This window comes from Gobio gobio (genome assembly GCF_949357685.1).
Source record: "Gobio gobio genome assembly, chromosome: 6".
NCBI classification, from domain to species: domain Eukaryota; kingdom Metazoa; phylum Chordata; class Actinopteri; order Cypriniformes; family Gobionidae; genus Gobio; species Gobio gobio.
This window is the reverse complement of record NC_137102.1, coordinates 7,410,389-7,428,889: the sequence shown is the minus strand read 5'-3', so window position 1 is coordinate 7,428,889 and position 18,501 is coordinate 7,410,389. Positions and strand designations below refer to the sequence as shown.

At 40.1% G+C, this 18,501-nt stretch overlaps 2 protein-coding genes across 2 annotated transcripts in view; one reads left to right on the top strand and one right to left on the bottom strand.

Annotated features, from left to right (window-relative positions):
• The window catches only part of cacnb2b (calcium channel, voltage-dependent, beta 2b), a 63,050-nt gene that overhangs the window by 21,280 nt on the left and 23,269 nt on the right, over positions 1-18,501 (top strand). Inside the window, exons 2-9 of the mRNA XM_079819646.1 lie at positions 1,919-1,996; positions 4,591-4,713; positions 7,648-7,787; positions 9,337-9,398; positions 9,625-9,647; positions 9,745-9,825; positions 10,121-10,179; positions 10,299-10,408. Coding sequence (XP_079675772.1) covers positions 1,919-1,996; positions 4,591-4,713; positions 7,648-7,787; positions 9,337-9,398; positions 9,625-9,647; positions 9,745-9,825; positions 10,121-10,179; positions 10,299-10,408 — 676 coding nt within the window. The remainder of the gene's footprint in view (positions 1-1,918; positions 1,997-4,590; positions 4,714-7,647; positions 7,788-9,336; positions 9,399-9,624; positions 9,648-9,744; positions 9,826-10,120; positions 10,180-10,298; positions 10,409-18,501) is intronic.
• Positions 12,497-13,409, bottom strand: LOC307127286 (uncharacterized protein; the record flags this gene model as incomplete). The annotated part of the gene is made up of 4 exons (XM_079818419.1): positions 13,185-13,409; positions 12,986-13,080; positions 12,798-12,896; positions 12,497-12,714 (listed from the first exon to the last, which is right to left on the bottom strand). Exons 1-4 carry the CDS (start codon positions 13,310-13,312, stop codon positions 12,497-12,499), a joined length of 540 nt encoding a protein of 179 aa, XP_079674545.1. The 5' UTR covers positions 13,313-13,409.

The window sequence follows — 18,501 nt, the reverse complement described above, 5'->3', positions numbered from 1 at the left end:
GACTAGGGGTGCACCGAAATTTCGGCCGCCGAAAAGGTTCGGCCGAAAATGGCATTATCGGTTTCGGGCAGAAATAAAAAAAAAAAAACAGCCGAAAACGTAAACCAAAAATGAATGTCACCCGCCCCTCCCATCCGTGTGCAAGCGCTTAGGTTTCACTCACGGTTGAGCTGTTCAAAAATTAAGCATGTCAGCGTTATGAGAACAAATAGAGATGTATCTAACGTTAGCTGAACTACCCATCACCAGAAGCGACAATCCCCTTGACTACTGGCGCGCGAACGAAGGCCGATTTCCATAGCTTGCGCGGATTGCACGCAGGTATTTATCTGCCCCAAGCAGTGTTGCCAAGTCCGTGGTTTTCCCGCGGGATGTTTTTCCATGTCCGTGGGTTGAAGCGACCCCAACTATGTGATATTTAGACCCAGGAATGCGAATTTTAGCAGGCAACCCTGCCAAAAAAACACATATTTTACTCCCCCAATGCCATTTTTCCCGGAGAACAGTGACAGACAGTGAGAGACTATTCAGTGCAGCATCTCATGTTCTTAATGAGAACCATTCTGTGATTTTGTGTGCAGTTATTCTGATATTGTGGATTTTTTTTTTTGTCTTTTTTTGCACAACTGTTAAAAAACTATTTTATTTAATGGAACATAAAACTTGAAGAATAATATTAGGCCTATTTGGTATTATTATTTATATTTATTGTTCAAAATATTTTAGGTTTTGTTATGTAACTTAATAAAAGTTTGATTATTCTATTGGTTCCTGATTTTTTCATTTCAGATCCATTCAATTCAAGCAATTTATATATATATATATAATTAGTATACATTTTTAAAAGAAGCCATTTTCGGCTTCAGTTTCGGTTTTCAGCCAAGTGCATCCTAAATTTTCAGTTTCGGCCCAGAATTTTCATTTCAGTGCATCACTAATACTGACTGGCCACTGCAGACCGGGAACACCCCACAAGAGCTGCAGTTTTGGAGATGCTCTGACCCAGTCGTCTAGCCGTCACAATTTGGCCTTTGTCAAACTCGCTCAAATGCTTGCCCATTTTTCCTGCTTCTAACACATCAACTTTGAGGACAAAATGTTCACTCGCTGCCTAATATATCCCACATACTAACAGGTGCCGTGATGAAGAAATAATCAATGTTATTCACTTCACCTGTCATAATGTTATGCCTGATCGGGTAGAAAACTAATATAATTTGTTTTACCTTTGATGCATCTAAACCTATTGTAGGAGTCCTCCAAAAAGGGAACCTTTAAAATAGCACAACAGAGAGAGTTTTTTTTTTCTTTTTTTGCAATGTGATGAATTCACATTTCTACAGATTTTTTCATCAAAAGGTTGTGAAGGCGCCATGTAATATATTATGTAATATCAAACCCTTCCATTTGGTCTGCAAACGTATAAAATATTTAGTATCATAACTGCTTTTCACATCACTGGGTTGAAAACTTTGTTAGTGTTAGTGTTGAAAAATGATAGGGAGTGAAATGCTCATATCAATTTACAAGCTCAATTTGACAGAGCTAAACTATTGTCTGACGTTGACTTTGAACAGTGCCCTTTGTGGGGAGTTGCTAATAAAAAGTAATGAAGGAGCCCTGAAGGAAAAACCTTGGGATAATTTGTGACTTTGATGGCTCTGTCTATTAGATAGTGGAGTGATCTCTATTGAAATCAACATATCAGAGCATATGGCTCATTTTATTATTTTATAATCAAAGACCGCACATTAGTTTCAGCATAATTCTCCTGAGTGTTACATTCGAGACTATGCGCATAGGCAAGTGCTCAGAATGAGACAAGTTATGTCTTGTTAAAGAGAGTGAGTCTGTAGTAATAAAGACAGTGTCTGTAATAATAATAATGCTAGTTCTTCCTCTTGTTTGACTGTGGTAGGGTTCGGCGGACCGTCAGGACACAGGGGCCACTGAGGAGAAGGAGAAGAATGCCCAAGTCCAGCTCGATAAGGCCAAGGTACATTGTTCTCTCGGCTGCACATTTCCTGCCACCAGTGACGTTGGCCACAAGGACCGAAATATATCACGGTTTTAGATGTGCTCATAAATTTTGCACGGCTCTTTTCCCTCTGTCAAAGTAACAAGGTAGCTGTGTCGAAAAGCTAATTACCAAATGTCTTGGTTGAAACAGCATTTGAGTGGTAAATCTTGTACTCTACAAAATGAATGGTCTACACGCAACTGACAAACGATAGCAACAATTATCACTTCTCCTGTTTTTTACACAGTCCAAAAAGTGATTAGAAGCTCCAGAGCAAATTGTGAAAGAGCAACGACAAATGCTTGGTGTTTTATCATCGGCTATTTACAGAGTCCACTTTTGCTAGGCTTTAAAAACTGAATGAAACCCCCTGCCTGTGCGAGTGAGCTCCCTGAGGTCCTTTTAATTAAGGTACTGAGCAGACAGCATCACATCCTGCTTCAGACCACCATCTCCCACAGAGATTCGGCTTTTCAAACCAGGCTAGAAACAGCCAGACTGCCATTGTGCTGACATTTCACTTCCTTTTAAATTAAATACCAAATTATAATATAATAATATTTAAATTCATATTTTATTTGATTCATTTATTATTTTGTTATGGCTTATATACATTGGCATTGGAGCTTTGTTTTTTAAAGATAGCAAAGTAAATACATTGTGATCTACAGTAAGCCAATGTTTTTGTCTTAGTAACGCTCAAGTAATCCTTCAATGAAATGTGTTTATTTATACCAGATTTGCTTAAGACATTCACAAAAATAATAAAAATTAAATACTATTTAATAATAAACAAACAAAAACATTTTAACCGTGTTTTAATTTTCGTTTTAATGGGTTAGTTCACCCCAAAATGAAAATCACCCCATGATTTACTAGTTACTAGTCATCCCAGGTGCATATGAACACAATCGGACTGCCTTCAGTGTTCAACTTCCGCAGAAAGTGTAACGCCTCTCGCAGTTCAAAACACTTACGCTGCGTCCAGGGGTGTAGCACAAAATCCTGGGCCCTATGCATAGGCAGTCCTGATGGGCCCCCATGTTCCATGTTAAAATATATTCCAGACTTTTCAAAGGGCCCTCTCCCTAGACGGGGCCCTGGGTAGACAGGTCCACTTTTCCCCCCACTACCACGCCCATGGCTGCGTCCGACGTCATCGTTGCGCCAGGTACGTTTTTTAAGTTGAAAATGGAAGGCGGTCCGCCGGAAGCTAGATATTTAATAATAAAAATAATAATAATTTGTTACATTTAGGCTATATAGCGCTTTTCTAGACACTTTCTAGACGCTTTTTCCTCAAACACCACCAATGTGCAGCACCACCTGGATGATGTGACTGCAGCCATATTGTGCCAGAACGTCCACCACACACCAGTTGATTGGTGGAGAGAAGCCAATCGGTATATGGGGATTATTAGGAAGCCTTGATGGACAGAGGCCAATGGGCAAATTTGGCCAGGATGCCGGGGTTACACCCCTACTCTTTTTCCGAAGGACATCCTGGGATTTTTAATGACCACAGGGAGTCAGGACCTCGGTTTAACGTCTGGACGTCTCATCCGTTACTTTATAACATGTTAAATATGGATATTTTTTCTTTCAAAAACCCATCGGTTCGCTTCAGAAGGCCTTTATTAACCCCCCGGAGCCGTGTGGAGTACTTTTATAATGCATGGATACACTTTTTTGGGATTTAAATTTTGGGCTGCCATTATAATGCTTGGATTTGCCAGGACATTTTTTATATAACTCAGATTGTATTCATCTGAAAGAACAATGTCATATACACCTAGGATGACTTGAGGGTGAGTAAATCATGGGGTAATATTCTTTTTTGGGTGAACTAACCCTTTAACAAAGCAAAATTAAAATGCCACATTTTTTACACAACCCTAGTTGGCAATCACTAACCCAAACAAACCAACTGTTTATCACAAAATCTCAGTTGCTAACACACAATTCTACAATTGTCCTTTTGTCCTGTTACTGTAAAGGTATGTGAATATGAACGAATCAGATCTGATTGCATATTTGCTTGTAGCTTACCCTGCTGCACTCCTTATAAATTATCCTTGCAAATTTAACAGCACTTGAAGGACACGTCAATGTACATTCAGTCTCATCATATGTATTCAAACCCGCACTGTCCCCAAACCTCATGTATCTGCCATTAGACTGCATTACCCTTCACTGGGATGATATGGAGCTCTTCAAGAATGAATTTGTGCATTGCTATTGGTTTGAAGGTAAATTAATGAAGGCTATTATTAGTAACTTGCTTGGGGCAATGCAGCACATGTGCCGTGGCTCAAATTAGCAGTTTTAGTTCCAGCACCCTCCGCGAAATATCTGTCTGCTGCCATTTACATGCTCACTATACACAACCTCAATGACAGATTTATAAATATTCTCACCCATACATGGTACAACTACACAGCGAGATTTTGTTTACACAACCAGTTGCAGCAGTTCAGGTGTTCACAAAGGATCCTGATGAAAATGTGTCACATTCATGTGTTTTGTGTTATCAAAATGTAGAGTCTTACCTTTTTGTTGCTATTATTCAGTATAAGCCTGTTGCTTTCGCCGTTCGCACAAACTTCACCTACACTCCTGCAGATGATGACAACGTCCCCATACCAGGGCATGGGGTTTCCTTTGAAGCGAAAGACTTCCTACATATCAAAGAGGTCAGTGTGTTCCCAGATCACCTGCACTATCATTACATTTAATAAATCAAATGAATGCCAATATAGTCAATATACAGTCAAACTAAAATTTATTCAGACACCTTCAACATTTTCATCGTTTATTCACTATAGTTTAGAAAATGGTAATAAAATAAAAGTGAAAATAATATTTTCTTAGTGATAGAGGATATTTACACTAAGTGCAAATAGTGATATATTCTATTTACACCATGTAAAAGTAGCAGTTCTTTGCAATGTGTAAAAATAGTAATTACATGCAATTTATACTTTTTGACAGATACATACTGTTTGCACCTCAGTATTGTTGTACATTAACAGGATGCAATAATAACATAGAGTGTAAATGATTATATTTATTAAAATTATTAAATGGATGCCTTAATGGGACAATAAAAGCCCTCCCTACCCCTACCCAATAAATACTCAAATTATTATTAAACATTTCGTTAGGCACTTTATTTCCATTTTTAGAACATTTTCTTCATTTTTATTGAAAGTAAATGCCTTTCCGATGTGACATGTGATGGGAAAAGGGAGAAGAGCTAGTTCGGCAAAAGGCGGATTTGAACCCGGGTCAATTGCGTCAAAACCTAGATCCTTAAACCTTATGGTGCGTTCACACCAGACGCGAATTAAGCGTTTTGCGTGAGTGATTTACATTTTAAAGGTCCCATGGCATGAAATTGTCATTTTATGAGGTTTTTCAACATTAATATGAGTTCCCCTAGCCTGAATATTGTCCCCAAGTGGCTAGAAATTTTGATCGCTGTAAACCGAGTTCTGGCTGTCTTTCTGAAAATGACAGGTCAGACTAGCCAATCTTGAAGTCTGCTGTTATGAAGTCAAAACAGGAACGGTTACCTCCCTTTCCTCCGCACAGAGAATCTGGCACGCCCATGTGAGCGCCATATTTGTCCTCGACAGATCATGGCTTGTGAACGAGTGAATGCTGGCAGTTTCTCAGTGTTTGGATGTACAAATGAAAACAGAAGTCTTTTTTCAGTTCCTTCTGATCTGTGATCAGTGATTTCTGATGTGTAGCTAATTATTCAAGTTCACACAAAACTGTATTATTCGTGCACACGCTGCGGCTTCTCTCTCTCCCGACAGAACGGTGTTTTCGTGTTTTCTATCTTGTGAGTCAGTGTTTTTGTACGTCCTCGTCGCGTCTATCTGTTCTACAATGTGCATATAGTCGGGAGTTTCTGCTCAACATAGGCAGAGCCACATCTCTTTAGAGATAAACCTCACACACGCCGAAGCTCGGCCTTCAACATCCCCGACCCCCAGTACTGCATCTGGCCCACAGCGGAGGCACCAAACGTGGCGCGAGATTAAGCAGAAGGGGGGTAAGCGCGAGCGTATCCGGGCTAGCCAGCCTAGCCCACAATAAACTAGATTACATTCGATTACTGCTGTTGTGTCTTTGTTTGCGCTGTGTACTCAATGCGCGTCACTGACGCTTTTCATATGATAGGAAAATATCTAAAAATAATGCTATAATCAACACTTACTCGTAACTCGTTCATCTCCTGTAATGGTACATTACATGTGTTACAAAGTTGGTAGAATAAGGATGAAGACGGACTCGGCGTGACTGAGACTCGTGTTTATTCAGAACTCTCAGATACATAGTTACTATAAATAACTTTGTTTGCAATCGCTCCGTCTCTGGTCCGTGATGTCCGGTTCGCGAACGAATCATTCTTTTGAACCGGTTCTTTTTAGTGAACCGAACCAGTTCACCAAATCGGACTGAATCGTTCTAAACGGTTCACGTCTCCAGTCAGCGCTGATCCATATAATTTACTAGAGTTACTAACTTTCTGACATGAGTGACAGCCCCTCCGACTAGAAATAAACGAATAACCTGTAGTATATGCTTGTAACTAAAACAGTTCACTGAACTGAGACGTACTGACAGAACTGATGAGAAGTGAACTCAGGTCCATCCGTCTCTCTGGCAGCAGGCTCTGCTCGTGCCTCGTAGACCTCGCTAAACCACGCCCCCTCCGCTACAAGATCTGATACTCGTTCAAATGCAAAGATGTCTGCCAGTCACAACAGTGGGCGTTTTTACTGAAGTCTCACAGCAGACACGCTCAGAATAGAAAAAATGCCTTTTATTTCTAAATTATGACATTTTATGATGTAAAAATCATACTAACAATATAAGTACACCTCAGGAAACATTATAAAGTAATAGAAAAATGGCATGCCATGGGACCTTTAAGTCAATGCAAAAATGCGAATAGACATTCTGCAGCGCGTTTTGCGCAAATGAGGCGGCGCAAATGACGCGATTTGCGCGAATGACACGCCGCAAATTGAGCGTTTGACGCACGAGTTGAAAAACCAGGCATTGTTAGAAACGAATAACACTTGCCAACAAGGCATGTTATTTGCACTTGGTGTAAATAGACACTCCGTAAAAGGCAACAAGAACTCAGTTAAACTGTGTCAGAACAAATTCATCTTGATAATGTCAGATAACTTTGATAGAAAGGTGTGTAATGGATTACAATCAACCAATTAGCTGTTAAATTTAAGTACACAATAAGATAATACCAATTAGGTCAACCAATGACAAGCTTCATTTTGTTCAGTCTGTGGTGTCAAAGGTCACATTAGAAAGAAAACACTTCAGTAAAACATGGTCAGGTCAAAGTGTCTGAATAATTTTGGTCCCAAATGTGTATACATTGTACTGGTAGTAACTGTATGAAGAGTTTTTGGGTATAATATGTCACAGTTTACTTTATTTTGCTATCCTCACTTACATAAATGAACTGCAGTGTTCTGCACCCACTAGTAAAAAATATATCTGGTGTCTGAATCATTTTTGGTTTGACTGTAGTTTTTTTTATTTATTTTTTTTATAACATGGTATTGTTTTGTTGTTGTTGTTTACAGAAGTTTAATAATGACTGGTGGATTGGACGGCCTGTAAAGGAAGGGGGAGAGGTTGGTTTTATCCCCAGCCCAGTGAACCTGGAGACGATTCTGATCAGGAGAGAGGTGCAGGCCAGGAAGGCCGCCAAAGCGCTGGCCAGGTAAGCAAAACTCAATTAATGCAGTGTGGGGTCTTCATTTTGTATCTTTGTGTTCTACTTGCATGAATGAATCAGACATTTAGGGAGCTTTCACACTTGGTTAGATCGCCTGGTACGAACCTGAGTTGTTTTCAAAGCATTCAGCACATAAAGACACTAGTGTCTATCTTTCTGCACACAAGTCCATTTCTGCTGAAGTTGCGCAGATAAGAGATATACATTAGCTGTGTCTCATTTCAAAGGCTGGGGGTCCGGGGGTCGCATCCCAGCAAATATTAGTCCGACGGCAACGTCGTGTCCCTGGCAAAAAATAGTCGCAGTAGGACGGCACAAACCGGTAAAAATATGTAACACAGAACGTGACAAAAGACGTGGAATTCACGGCCAGATAACATCAAAGACGTCCGTTCAACTTTCATTTTGGAACTATTTTTCAACCATGACGGGACGTGTCGGAGGGACGTCTTTTCAAATGTCATTAAACGTTTGCTGGGATTTGTCAGCCGCATACATCATTGTGGCTGATTCATTTCAGTAAACTGACCACTACATTCCAAAGTCATTAAGACATTTAAACAATTTATGCTTCACTAGGAATAACGGTCAATTTTATAATGGTTACTGTTCTGAAATAAGACATTCTTTATGACGTACAGTGGCATGGAAAAGTATGTGAACCGCTTGCAGAATCTGTGAAAATGGGAATAATTTTAACTAAATAAGATGGATCATACAAAATGCATGTTATTTTTTTATTTTATTTAGTACTTTCCTGAATAAGATATTTTACATAAAATTTTTTTACATATAGTCCACAAGACAAAAAAATAGCTGAATTTATTCAAATAACCCTGATAAAAAGTTTATGAACCATTGATTCTCAGTACTGTGTGTCGTTCCCTGGATGATCCACGGCTGTTTTTTTGCTTTGTGATGGTTGTTCTTGAGTCCCTTGTTTGTCTTGAGCAGTTAAACTGGCGATGTTCTTCAGAAAAATCCTCCAGGTCCTGCACATTCTTCAGTTTTCCAGCATCTTTTTCATATTTGAACCCTCTCCAGCAATGACTGTATGATTTTAAGATTCATCTTTTCACACTGAGGACAATTGAGGGACTCAAACACAACTACTAAAAAAGGTTGAAACATTCACTGATGCTCCAGAAGGAAACACGACGCATTAAGAGCCGGGATGTGCACCAAAGTGCTAATGTGAAAGCACCCTTAAATGTACATAGGCCCACTTCACATGCACTTACAGTCTTGTGGACTTACAATGGCTGCTGCGAGCATGTGTCCGTTAAGTCAGAGGGTTAGAGGGTGCTTGCGAGCACACCCTTTGCGGTCGATATGCGCCCTCGATGCTCACTTTTGCCGAGCACGCACTGAAGCGAGCTCCGCAACAGACTTCTTCCCAACAGTCAAAGTGGTGTTACGTCACAAAAGTGCGGACGTAGGAAGACCGCGAGTGTTTAGGGTGCCATTTGGGACAGGGCCATAAATTGCTCCAATATTCATTATGAAAAAAATGATTTTTTTCCTCTCATCACAGTAAAGCGGCTAGTTCTGTCAAAGATGATTTGAACACAAAGAAAGTGGCTCCACCTCCAACAGGTGCGCTGAATATTTCTTTCTTTCTTTCTTTACAGGTTATTCTCAGTATTTATTTACAATTAGACAAATGACTGAATTGATAGTGTTTGTCATTGCTAAATTGTTGTCATCCACTAAACTGGAATTTCATCAGTGCTTTTAATTAGAATGCATGTGGAAAATAAATAATATAATTGTATGTGTCAGTTTAATTAAAATTTACATTTTTCCAAATGTTTACCTTTAGTTCAGCAAGTGAAGAAGAAATCGGTGAGCAAATACATAATGCTGACATTATGACCCCAACACATACATTTATGTTAATATATTTATAGATTGCCTGCTTATTTACACTCTTTAAATGCAGGGAGAGCAACTGGCTGCGTATGATGTTGTGCCTTCCATGCGTCCTGTGGTGCTCATGGGGCCTTCGCTCAAGGGCTATGAGGTGAGGGTTTCCATATGTGCATGTTCAGCCATTCACTGTCCAAAGGATTTTCAACATTTAGTGCTTGTAAGGACCCAGTGGCTCAGCAGACATATACAAATATTTTACTCTTTAAATTCAATTTAAATTGTATATAATGTATCTTATATCAGATACAATGTTCTAATGTTCTCTTATGCCACACTTATTATGTAAAAATATGTACTGCCCTCTACTGTACGTAACTGAAGCTACACTTCAGTAGCTCTTTTTATGAAGTGTTATGAATGAATTGCATATTTCCTCTCATTTACAGGTTACAGACATGATGCAAAAAGCTCTCTTTGATTTTTTAAAACACAGATTTGAAGGAAGGTATGGTACACGTGATTTAAGAAGTTAATGGACTCATCATTACAAATTAATATTTGCTATTGTAATAATTGTGTGTAGTCATACAGAGTGTTGTTTCTAATATGCTAATCCATCATTAGAATAACTATCACCCGCGTGACGGCAGATATTGCACTTGCCAAGCGGTCGATCCTCAACAACCCCAGCAAGCACGCCATAATGGATCGCTCCAACACCCGCTCGAGTTTAGGTAAGCACTCCTTCGTCTTTTCTTAGTGTCTTATGTCATTCCATACCAGTTGCATAATATATTGTGAATGTATTGACTTGAGATATTAAATCAGTCTAATTCAGAATCAGAGATGGTCTAGAAATTATTTATTAGTCATTGAACCCAAACAAATGCATATAATTCAGCTCATGTATTGATAAAGCTGATTAATAATTAACAACTTCTTAACACTGGGATTAAATGTCCAGAGTTTGATAGTAAACGGGTGAAAAACAGTATTTTTGTCTTAATTTGAGGTAATAATATCATATTTTAAAACAAGATGCAATTGCGTGATAAGCAAAACTGCACAAAATATTACAACTTATTTTCAGAGAATATATCTTGACTTAAGTTTATATTTTCCACCCCACTGGCAAGTTGTTTTTTCTTTTTTAAGCATAAACTGTAATAGGATATATTACGTGCTTATAAGTCTTACACATTTTTCTTATCAAGTACATTTATTTGGTTTTATATATTTTTTAATATTTGGAAAACAAGACAAAAATACAACTATTTTTGCAGTGTGTTCAGAAAAAAATGATCCCACTTACAGAGAAACTCCCACTGCTTTTAAATTCTTACAATTCTCACAACACACAAAAAGTTTTGTCATTGTAGTTATTAAGTAGCTGTTTAACATGAGTGGGTGTGATTTCTCACCAAGTGTGGATCTGAGGTGTGTAGCTAGCTTTGTTGAGGGGATCTGATTGGTTCTCTCCACTCTGTCCCTCATTTTGCTGTCTCACCTCAGACGCCGCGGGTATGTATTACAGCAGTAGCCTGTCTATGTTCCCCAACTCATTCCTGTTGGTGTCAGAACTGCTTTACCTCGTAGAGAACACTATAAGTGTCAAAGAACCCTGATACTTTTAGTGAAGGTCACTGCTTCGGCTTGTGTTAGACACAGTCACCACAAAATCTCCATAATTTGTGCATAATTATATTGGTCAAAAAAATGCAAGCCAAAGTATTCAGTGTATGTGTAAGAGTAAGTTTTGCGCTGCTTAATTAGTCATTTTGTATTGATTTTCTGAAGAAAAAAAATATCTAAACATCTTTAAAACAAGATAAATCTTTTTCTTCCTGATTCACTTTTTTTTTTTTTTAAGAAACCTGTTTCCCAGTGGAGTAAGAAAAATCTTGGTCCCACTTTATATTAGGTGGCCTTGACTACTATGTACTTACTTAAACATATAAGTATAATGTACTTATTGTGTTCATATTGTATTGCAAAACACTTGCTGATATTGAGGTGGGATACGGGTAAAGTTAGGGACAGGTGTGGCGGTGTGAGTAAGTTTAAGGGTAAAGTTAGGGACAGGTGTGGCGGTGTGAGTAAGTTTAAGGGTAAAGTTAGGGACAGGTGTGGCGGTGTGAGTAAGTTTAAGGGTGAAGTTAGGGACAGGTGTGGTGGTGTGGGTAAGTTTAAGGGTAAAGTTAGGGACAGGTGTGGCGGTGTGGGTAAGTTTAAGGGTAAAGTTAGGGACAGGCACTGCATGAAAAGTGGGATTTTCGACCCCATAAACGCCTGTATACTCCTGGAAATCTCCCTAATTTTCGGCAGTTTTCGACAATTTAGAGGCAGCGAACGTCGCGTTCGTCTGTGCCACAAATTGTCGTAAACGAACCATGACGTAGGTGGAGAGCCCCCCGCTGAGAGACCGCGCGGAGGTGCGACGCCTCTAATTTGCATATGAATAGCAGCGAAACCAGAGAGTCAACGGCCAGACTTGAATTTACTCACTCACTATTGGCTGAAGCCACTACATTTAAAAAAGAAAAATCCCTCGTGATTGGTTGGCAGATCACTGCAAACCAATCATTATTGGTCCCCCTGGCTCATTATAAATGTAAACCCCAATAATAATAATAAATATATAATTTATGTTGTAATAATTTGTTTCATATTAATGTTATTGTGCTATGAAGTATTCATACCATCAAGGAATATATGGGAAAATTATACGGACCGTGCCGTTTATTCAAACAAGGGGCTTCATTTATAAGCATACAGCTGTTCATTCAAAGAAAGGGCTTAATTTATAAAACACAGCGGTTTACTCAAAGAAAGAGCTTTATTGTTAAACACACAACTATGTACAGTGCAGCAGTAATGTCTCGTAATGTAATGTAAAGTTCGGCGAGCTCCAGGCTGCGAGAGGGCGGTGGCCGCACAATCCATCCAGACACCCCGTCAACAAAGCCGTCTTCCTCGTCAAACATGAGTTCAATGGACTTCCAAATGTCCACCTCATCCAGCACACTCTCGCTTCCAGCAACTGTAATACAATCCATAAAGACAATAAGCAACCTGAAAAATACTCACATTGACAAAAAACGGATCTAATATAATAAATCTTACCCTTTTTCTTCTTGATCGACTCCGAGCTAAACTTCGCAGTTTCAGGTTGTTTGTATCTGAAGCTCCGGCGTGTCGATTCATAATACGTCTTACAGGCAGCTGGAAAACAATTACATGAGACTGGTATTAATAAAAACAGTCACGGTAAAATTAAACAAGGAATGAGAAACACATTAGAAGTTACTTACACACAATTTCGTCATGATCAGCGGTTAAATCTAGACTCGTGGAAATCGCTCCAAGCAGATAAGAGCTCACGGCTTCGTTATGAGGTGAGGATAGTCTGTGTAAACAAAATGTGCAGTTTTAAGCTCGGATCTATTAACGCATCCATTTCCTTATACAGCTGAATAAAAGCATATTCTTTAAATCGTAACATTACATTACCCATGCTGTGGTTCATAGCGACTGCAGTTTGCCTCAGAGTTATGAAGACGAAGACAGCCTCCTGAAAATGAGTCCAAAAAGTTCGTCGCGTCCATGCAGAGATTGAGTTGAAGACGGTGTCCTGTCATTGTTGATCACGAAAAAGGAAAGCAGCAAAAAACATAAAAAAATAGTTTAAAGCTCGTCTTCTACGCGTCATGGCCATGACCTCGACCTCGCACCCCATTGGACTAGGGCTCTGATATGGAACGCGCCCGGGGCCAAATCTCTTTATACGAAACGCGTGACTTATGATCGTTTCAACCTTCAACACGCCCTGTTTTCCGCTTCACGCACAGTTTTAACATGACACATTTGAACGTGTTTCTTAACGCGCACATTCTGTACATGTCGAAGTGTAATATTTTTTTTTAAAGCAGACTTACCTTTAGATGTAGCCTAGGCTACATACATATTAATATAAGATATTAATTAATTGCTTAACTGACTACTGTGCTAGAGTAAAGTAGCCTAATGTTACAATGTATATTAAGTAAATGCTTAATATTATACAATTATTATAATTTATCTATATGGGTTATTGTTTGTTTTTTAAAGTTAGGCTATATATAATTTCAAAAAGTATAGGCTAATTTACACAGCACATATTAATAACTGAAAACACACACCACATTATTCACTTTCACATAATAATGTTTTTGTAATTTGGTGTTTAGTTTGTTGTATAGTTTGTTTATACTGTTCTGTCTCTGTTTTGTTTCCAGGAACATCTGATGAGTGCTATAATAAAATGACTTCATTATATTTAAAATATGTTTTGATATTCATTTTATTTATATTATTAATATTTTATTTACCCATAAACGTGTCTTTAGGAAGCCATAAGTTATAGAGACAAGAATAACTTTTGCCATTTAAATGCCACATTCATTTACTGAGGACCCATACAGCCAATGATCATGTGTGAAAACACATACATAAATTGATCACTTAGAAATCAAAACTAAGGTTTGAGAAAGAAAGAATATGCATTCAACAAAATATATTGTTTCATAGCAGCTTCAGTAACAAGTTCAAAACAAATTCTGCTGTAAACCGGCTCTAACAAGCCAATATAGTGTCAATATTCAGCTCAAGTGACTGTGTCACTTCAGTGTTGATTCAGTTCAGTTGATTTCAGTTCAACTGTAAATTCCTCAGTTGTGCATTGTGTAGTTAGATATATGCAAAAACAACATTTTTGGAAATAGTTAAAATAGTTTTGCACAAAGTGTTGCTTTTGCAAGAGATGTCTGATGTTTTGTGTGTAGAGTTACAAGAAATGGAGCCATATTTTCAGAAATTGTGTGTAAGCAATTAGATAAAACTGTAAATGAATCCAGTTTATTTTAGTTCAGGACTCATAGTCCAGGTGTTAGTAATCTGTGCTTAATCTTTGTTCCAGGCAACAATTTTTTAACTCACGATTAACTAGATTAAGGCCTACTCTTGGCATAATTTAAACCCTGAAACCACCTCTTGAAAATCTGCATTGATAATTAATAAAATGTGGTGTGAGCTCAATTTAAATGACAATTACAGAAAAACACAATCTGACTTAACTATAAACACACAAACTTGTACTTTTCACATTTATGATTAATAGCCATTTAAAAAATCATTCACAGTGCAGGGTGGAAAAATTAATGTTGGTATGTAAACTGTATGCTTTACTTGATTTATTTGTGTGCTTTGGTTCATTGTCTTGTTGCATCACATAACCTCTCTAAAGGTTGAAGACATGAACTGCTGTCCTGTATTTTTTTATTTTTTTTACATAACATTGGTTATTGCTAATGACATACAGAGTAATTAATCTACACTGTGAGCCCGGACAAGTTGAATCTACTTAAAAAATTGGAGCAAACTGGTTGCCCTAAAAATTTAGTAATGTGTACTAAAACGAGTACATTTAACTTAAATTTAAGTTAACATTTTAACTTAAACTTTAAACTTGTTTTAGTCAAAAAAATTCAGAACCTAGATAAAACTCCCCCTGCTGCTACTCTGATTTGCATTTGTGTAGCTCACAGCATGTTCATTTACATGATAAAGCCTCCCCTAGAATTAAGGGGAGGGGGGGTCATGGGGGGACAACTGCCAAGCAAGGCCCACGTCAATTTACCACAATTTACGGCAGTTTTCGGTGTTGCCTGCAAATTGCCGTGCACAGTCGTAAACCTGAAGTTTCACGGCAATCTACAGTGTCACATACTGACGAAAATCCCACTTTTCATGCAGTGAGGTGTGGTGGTGTGGGTAAGTTTAAGGGTAAAGTTAGGGACAGGTGTGGCGGTGTGGGTAAGTTTAAGGGTAAAGTTAGGGACAGGTGTGGTGGTGTGGGTAAGTTTAAGGGTAAAGTTAGGGACAGGTGTGGTGGTGTGGGTAAGTTTAAGGGTAAAGTCAGGGACAGGTGTGGCGGTGTGGGTAAGTTTAAAGGTAAAGTTAGGGACAGGTGTGGTGGTGTGGGTAAGTTTAAGGGTAAAGTTAGGGACAGGTGTGGCGGTGTGAGTAAGTTTAAGGGTAAAGTTAGGGACAGGTGTGGTGGTGTGGGTAAGTTTAAGGGTAAAGTCAGGGACAGGTGTGGCGGTGTGGGTAAGTTTAAGGGTAAAGTTAGGGACAGGTGTGGTGGTGTGGGTAAGTTTAAGGGTAAAGTTAGGGACAGGTGTGGCGGTGTGGGTAAGTTTAAGGGTAAAGTTAGGGACAGGTGTGGTGGTGTGGGTAAGTTTAAGGTTAAAGTTAGGGACAGGTTTGGCGGTGTGGGTAAGTTTAAGGGTAAAGTTAGGGACAGGTGTGGCGGTGTGGGTAAGTTTAAGGGTAAAGTTAGGGACAGGTGTGGCGGTGTGGGTAAGTTTAAGGGTAAAGTTAGGGACAGGTGTGGCGGTGTGGGTAAGTTTAAGGGTAAAGTTAGGGACAGGTGTGGCGGTGTGGGTAAGTTTAAGGGTAAAGTTAGGGACAGGTGTGGCGGTGTGGGTAAGTTTAAGGTTAAAGTTAGGGACAGGTGTGGCGGTGTGGGTAAGTTTAAGGGTAAAGTTAGGGACAGGTGTGGCGGTGTGGGTAAGTTTAAGGGTAAAGTTAGGGACGGGTGTGGCAGTGTGGGTAAGTTTAAGGGTAAAGTCAGGGACGGGTGTGGCGGTGTGGGTAAGTTTAAGGGTAAAGTTAGGGACAGGTGTGGTGGTGTGGGTAAGTTTAAGGGTAAAGTTAGGGACAGGTGTGGCGTTGTGGGTAAGTTTAAGGGTAAAGTTAGGGACAGGTGTGGCGGTGTGGGTAAGTTTAAGGGTAAAGTTAGGGACAGGTGTGGCGGTGTGGGTAAGTTTAAGGGTAAAGTTAGGGACAGGTGTGGCGGTGTGGGTAAGTTTAAGGGTAAAGTTAGGGACAGGTGTGGCGGTGTGGGTAAGTTTAAGGGTAAAGTTAGGGACAGGTGTGGTGGTGTGGGTAAGTTTAAGGGTAAAGTTAGGGACAGGTGTGGTGGTGTGGGTAAGTTTAAGGGTAAAGTTAGGGACAGGTGTGGCGGTGTGGGTAAGTTTAAGGGTAAAGTTAGGGACAGGTGTGGTGGTGTGGGTAAGTTTAAGGGTAAAGTTAGGGACAGGTGTGGTGGTGTGGGTAAGTTTAAGGGTAAAGTTAGGGACAGGTGTGGTGGTGTGGGTAAGTTTAAGGGTAAAGTTAAGGACAGGTGTGGTGGTGTGGGTAAGTTTAAGGGTAAAGTTAGGGACAGGTGTGGTGGTGTGGGTAAGTTTAAGGGTAAAGTTAGGGGCTGGTGTGGTGGTGTGGGTTAGTTTAAGGGTAAAGTTAGGGACAGGTGTGGTGGTGTGGGTAAGTTTAAGGGTAAAGTTAGGGACAGGTGTGGTGGTGAAGGTAAGTTTAAGGGTAAAGTTAGGGACAGGTGTGGTGGTGTGGGTAAGTTTAAGGGTAAAGTTAGGGACAGGTGTGGTGGTGTGGGTAAGTTTAAGGGTAAAGTTAGGGACAGGTGTGGTGGTGTGGGTAAGTTTAAGGGTAAAGTTAGGGACAGGTGTGGCGGTGTGGGTAAGTTTAAGGGTAAAGTTAGGGACAGGTGTGGCGGTGTGGGTAAGTTTAAGGGTAAAGTTAGGGACAGGTGTGGCGGTGTGGGTAAGTTTAAGGGTAAAGTTAGGGACAGGTGTGGCGGTGTGGGTAAGTTTAAGGGTAAAGTTAGGGACAGGTGTGGCGGTGTGGGTAAGTTTAAGGGTAAAGTTAGGGACAGGTGTGGCGGTGTGGGTAAGTTTAAGGGTAAAGTTAGGGACAGGTGTGGCGGTGTGGGTAAGTTTAAGGGTAAAGTCAGGGACAGGTGTGGCGGTGTGGGTAAGTTTAAGGGTAAAGTCAGGGACAGGTGTGGTGGTGTGGGTAAGTTTAAGGGTAAAGTTAGGGACAGGTGTGGCGGTGTGAGTAAGTTTAAGGGTAAAGTTAGGGACAGGTGTGGCGGTGTGGGTAAGTTTAAGGGTAAAGTCAGGGACAGGTGTGGCGGTGTGGGTAAGTTTAAGGGTAAAGTTAGGGACAGGTGTGGTGGTGTGGGTAAGTTTAAGGGTAAAGTTAGGGACAGGTGTGGCGTTGTGGGTAAGTTTAAGGGTAAAGTTAGGGACAGGTGTGGCGGTGTGGGTAAGTTTAAGGGTAAAGTTAGGGACAGGTGTGGCGGTGTGGGTAAGTTTAAGGGTAAAGTTAGGGACAGGTGTGGCGGTGTGGGTAAGTTTAAGGGTAAAGTTAGGGACAGGTGTGGTGGTGTGGGTAAGTTTAAGGGTAAAGTTAGGGACAGGTGTGGCGGTGTGGGTAAGTTTAAGGGTAAAGTTAGGGACAGGTGTGGTGGTGTGGGTAAGTTTAAGGGTAAAGTTAGGGACAGGTGTGGTGGTGTGGGTAAGTTTAAGGGTAAAGTTAAGGACAGGTGTGGTGGTGTGGGTAAGTTTAAGGGTAAAGTTAGGGACAGGTGTGGTGGTGTGGGTAAGTTTAAGGGTAAAGTTAGGGACAGGTGTGGTGGTGTGGGTAAGTTTAAGGGTAAAGTTAAGGACAGGTGTGGTGGTGTGGGTAAGTTTAAGGGTAAAGTTAGGGACAGGTGTGGTGGTGTGGGTAAGTTTAAGGGTAAAGTTAGGGGCTGGTGTGGTGGTGTGGGTTAGTTTAAGGGTAAAGTTAGGGACAGGTGTGGTGGTGTGGGTTAGTTTAAGGGTAAAGTTAGGTACAGGTGTGGTGGTGTGGGTAAGTTTAAGGGTAAAGTTAGGGACAGGTGTGGTGGTGAAGGTAAGTTTAAGGGTAAAGTTAGGGACAGGTGTGGTGG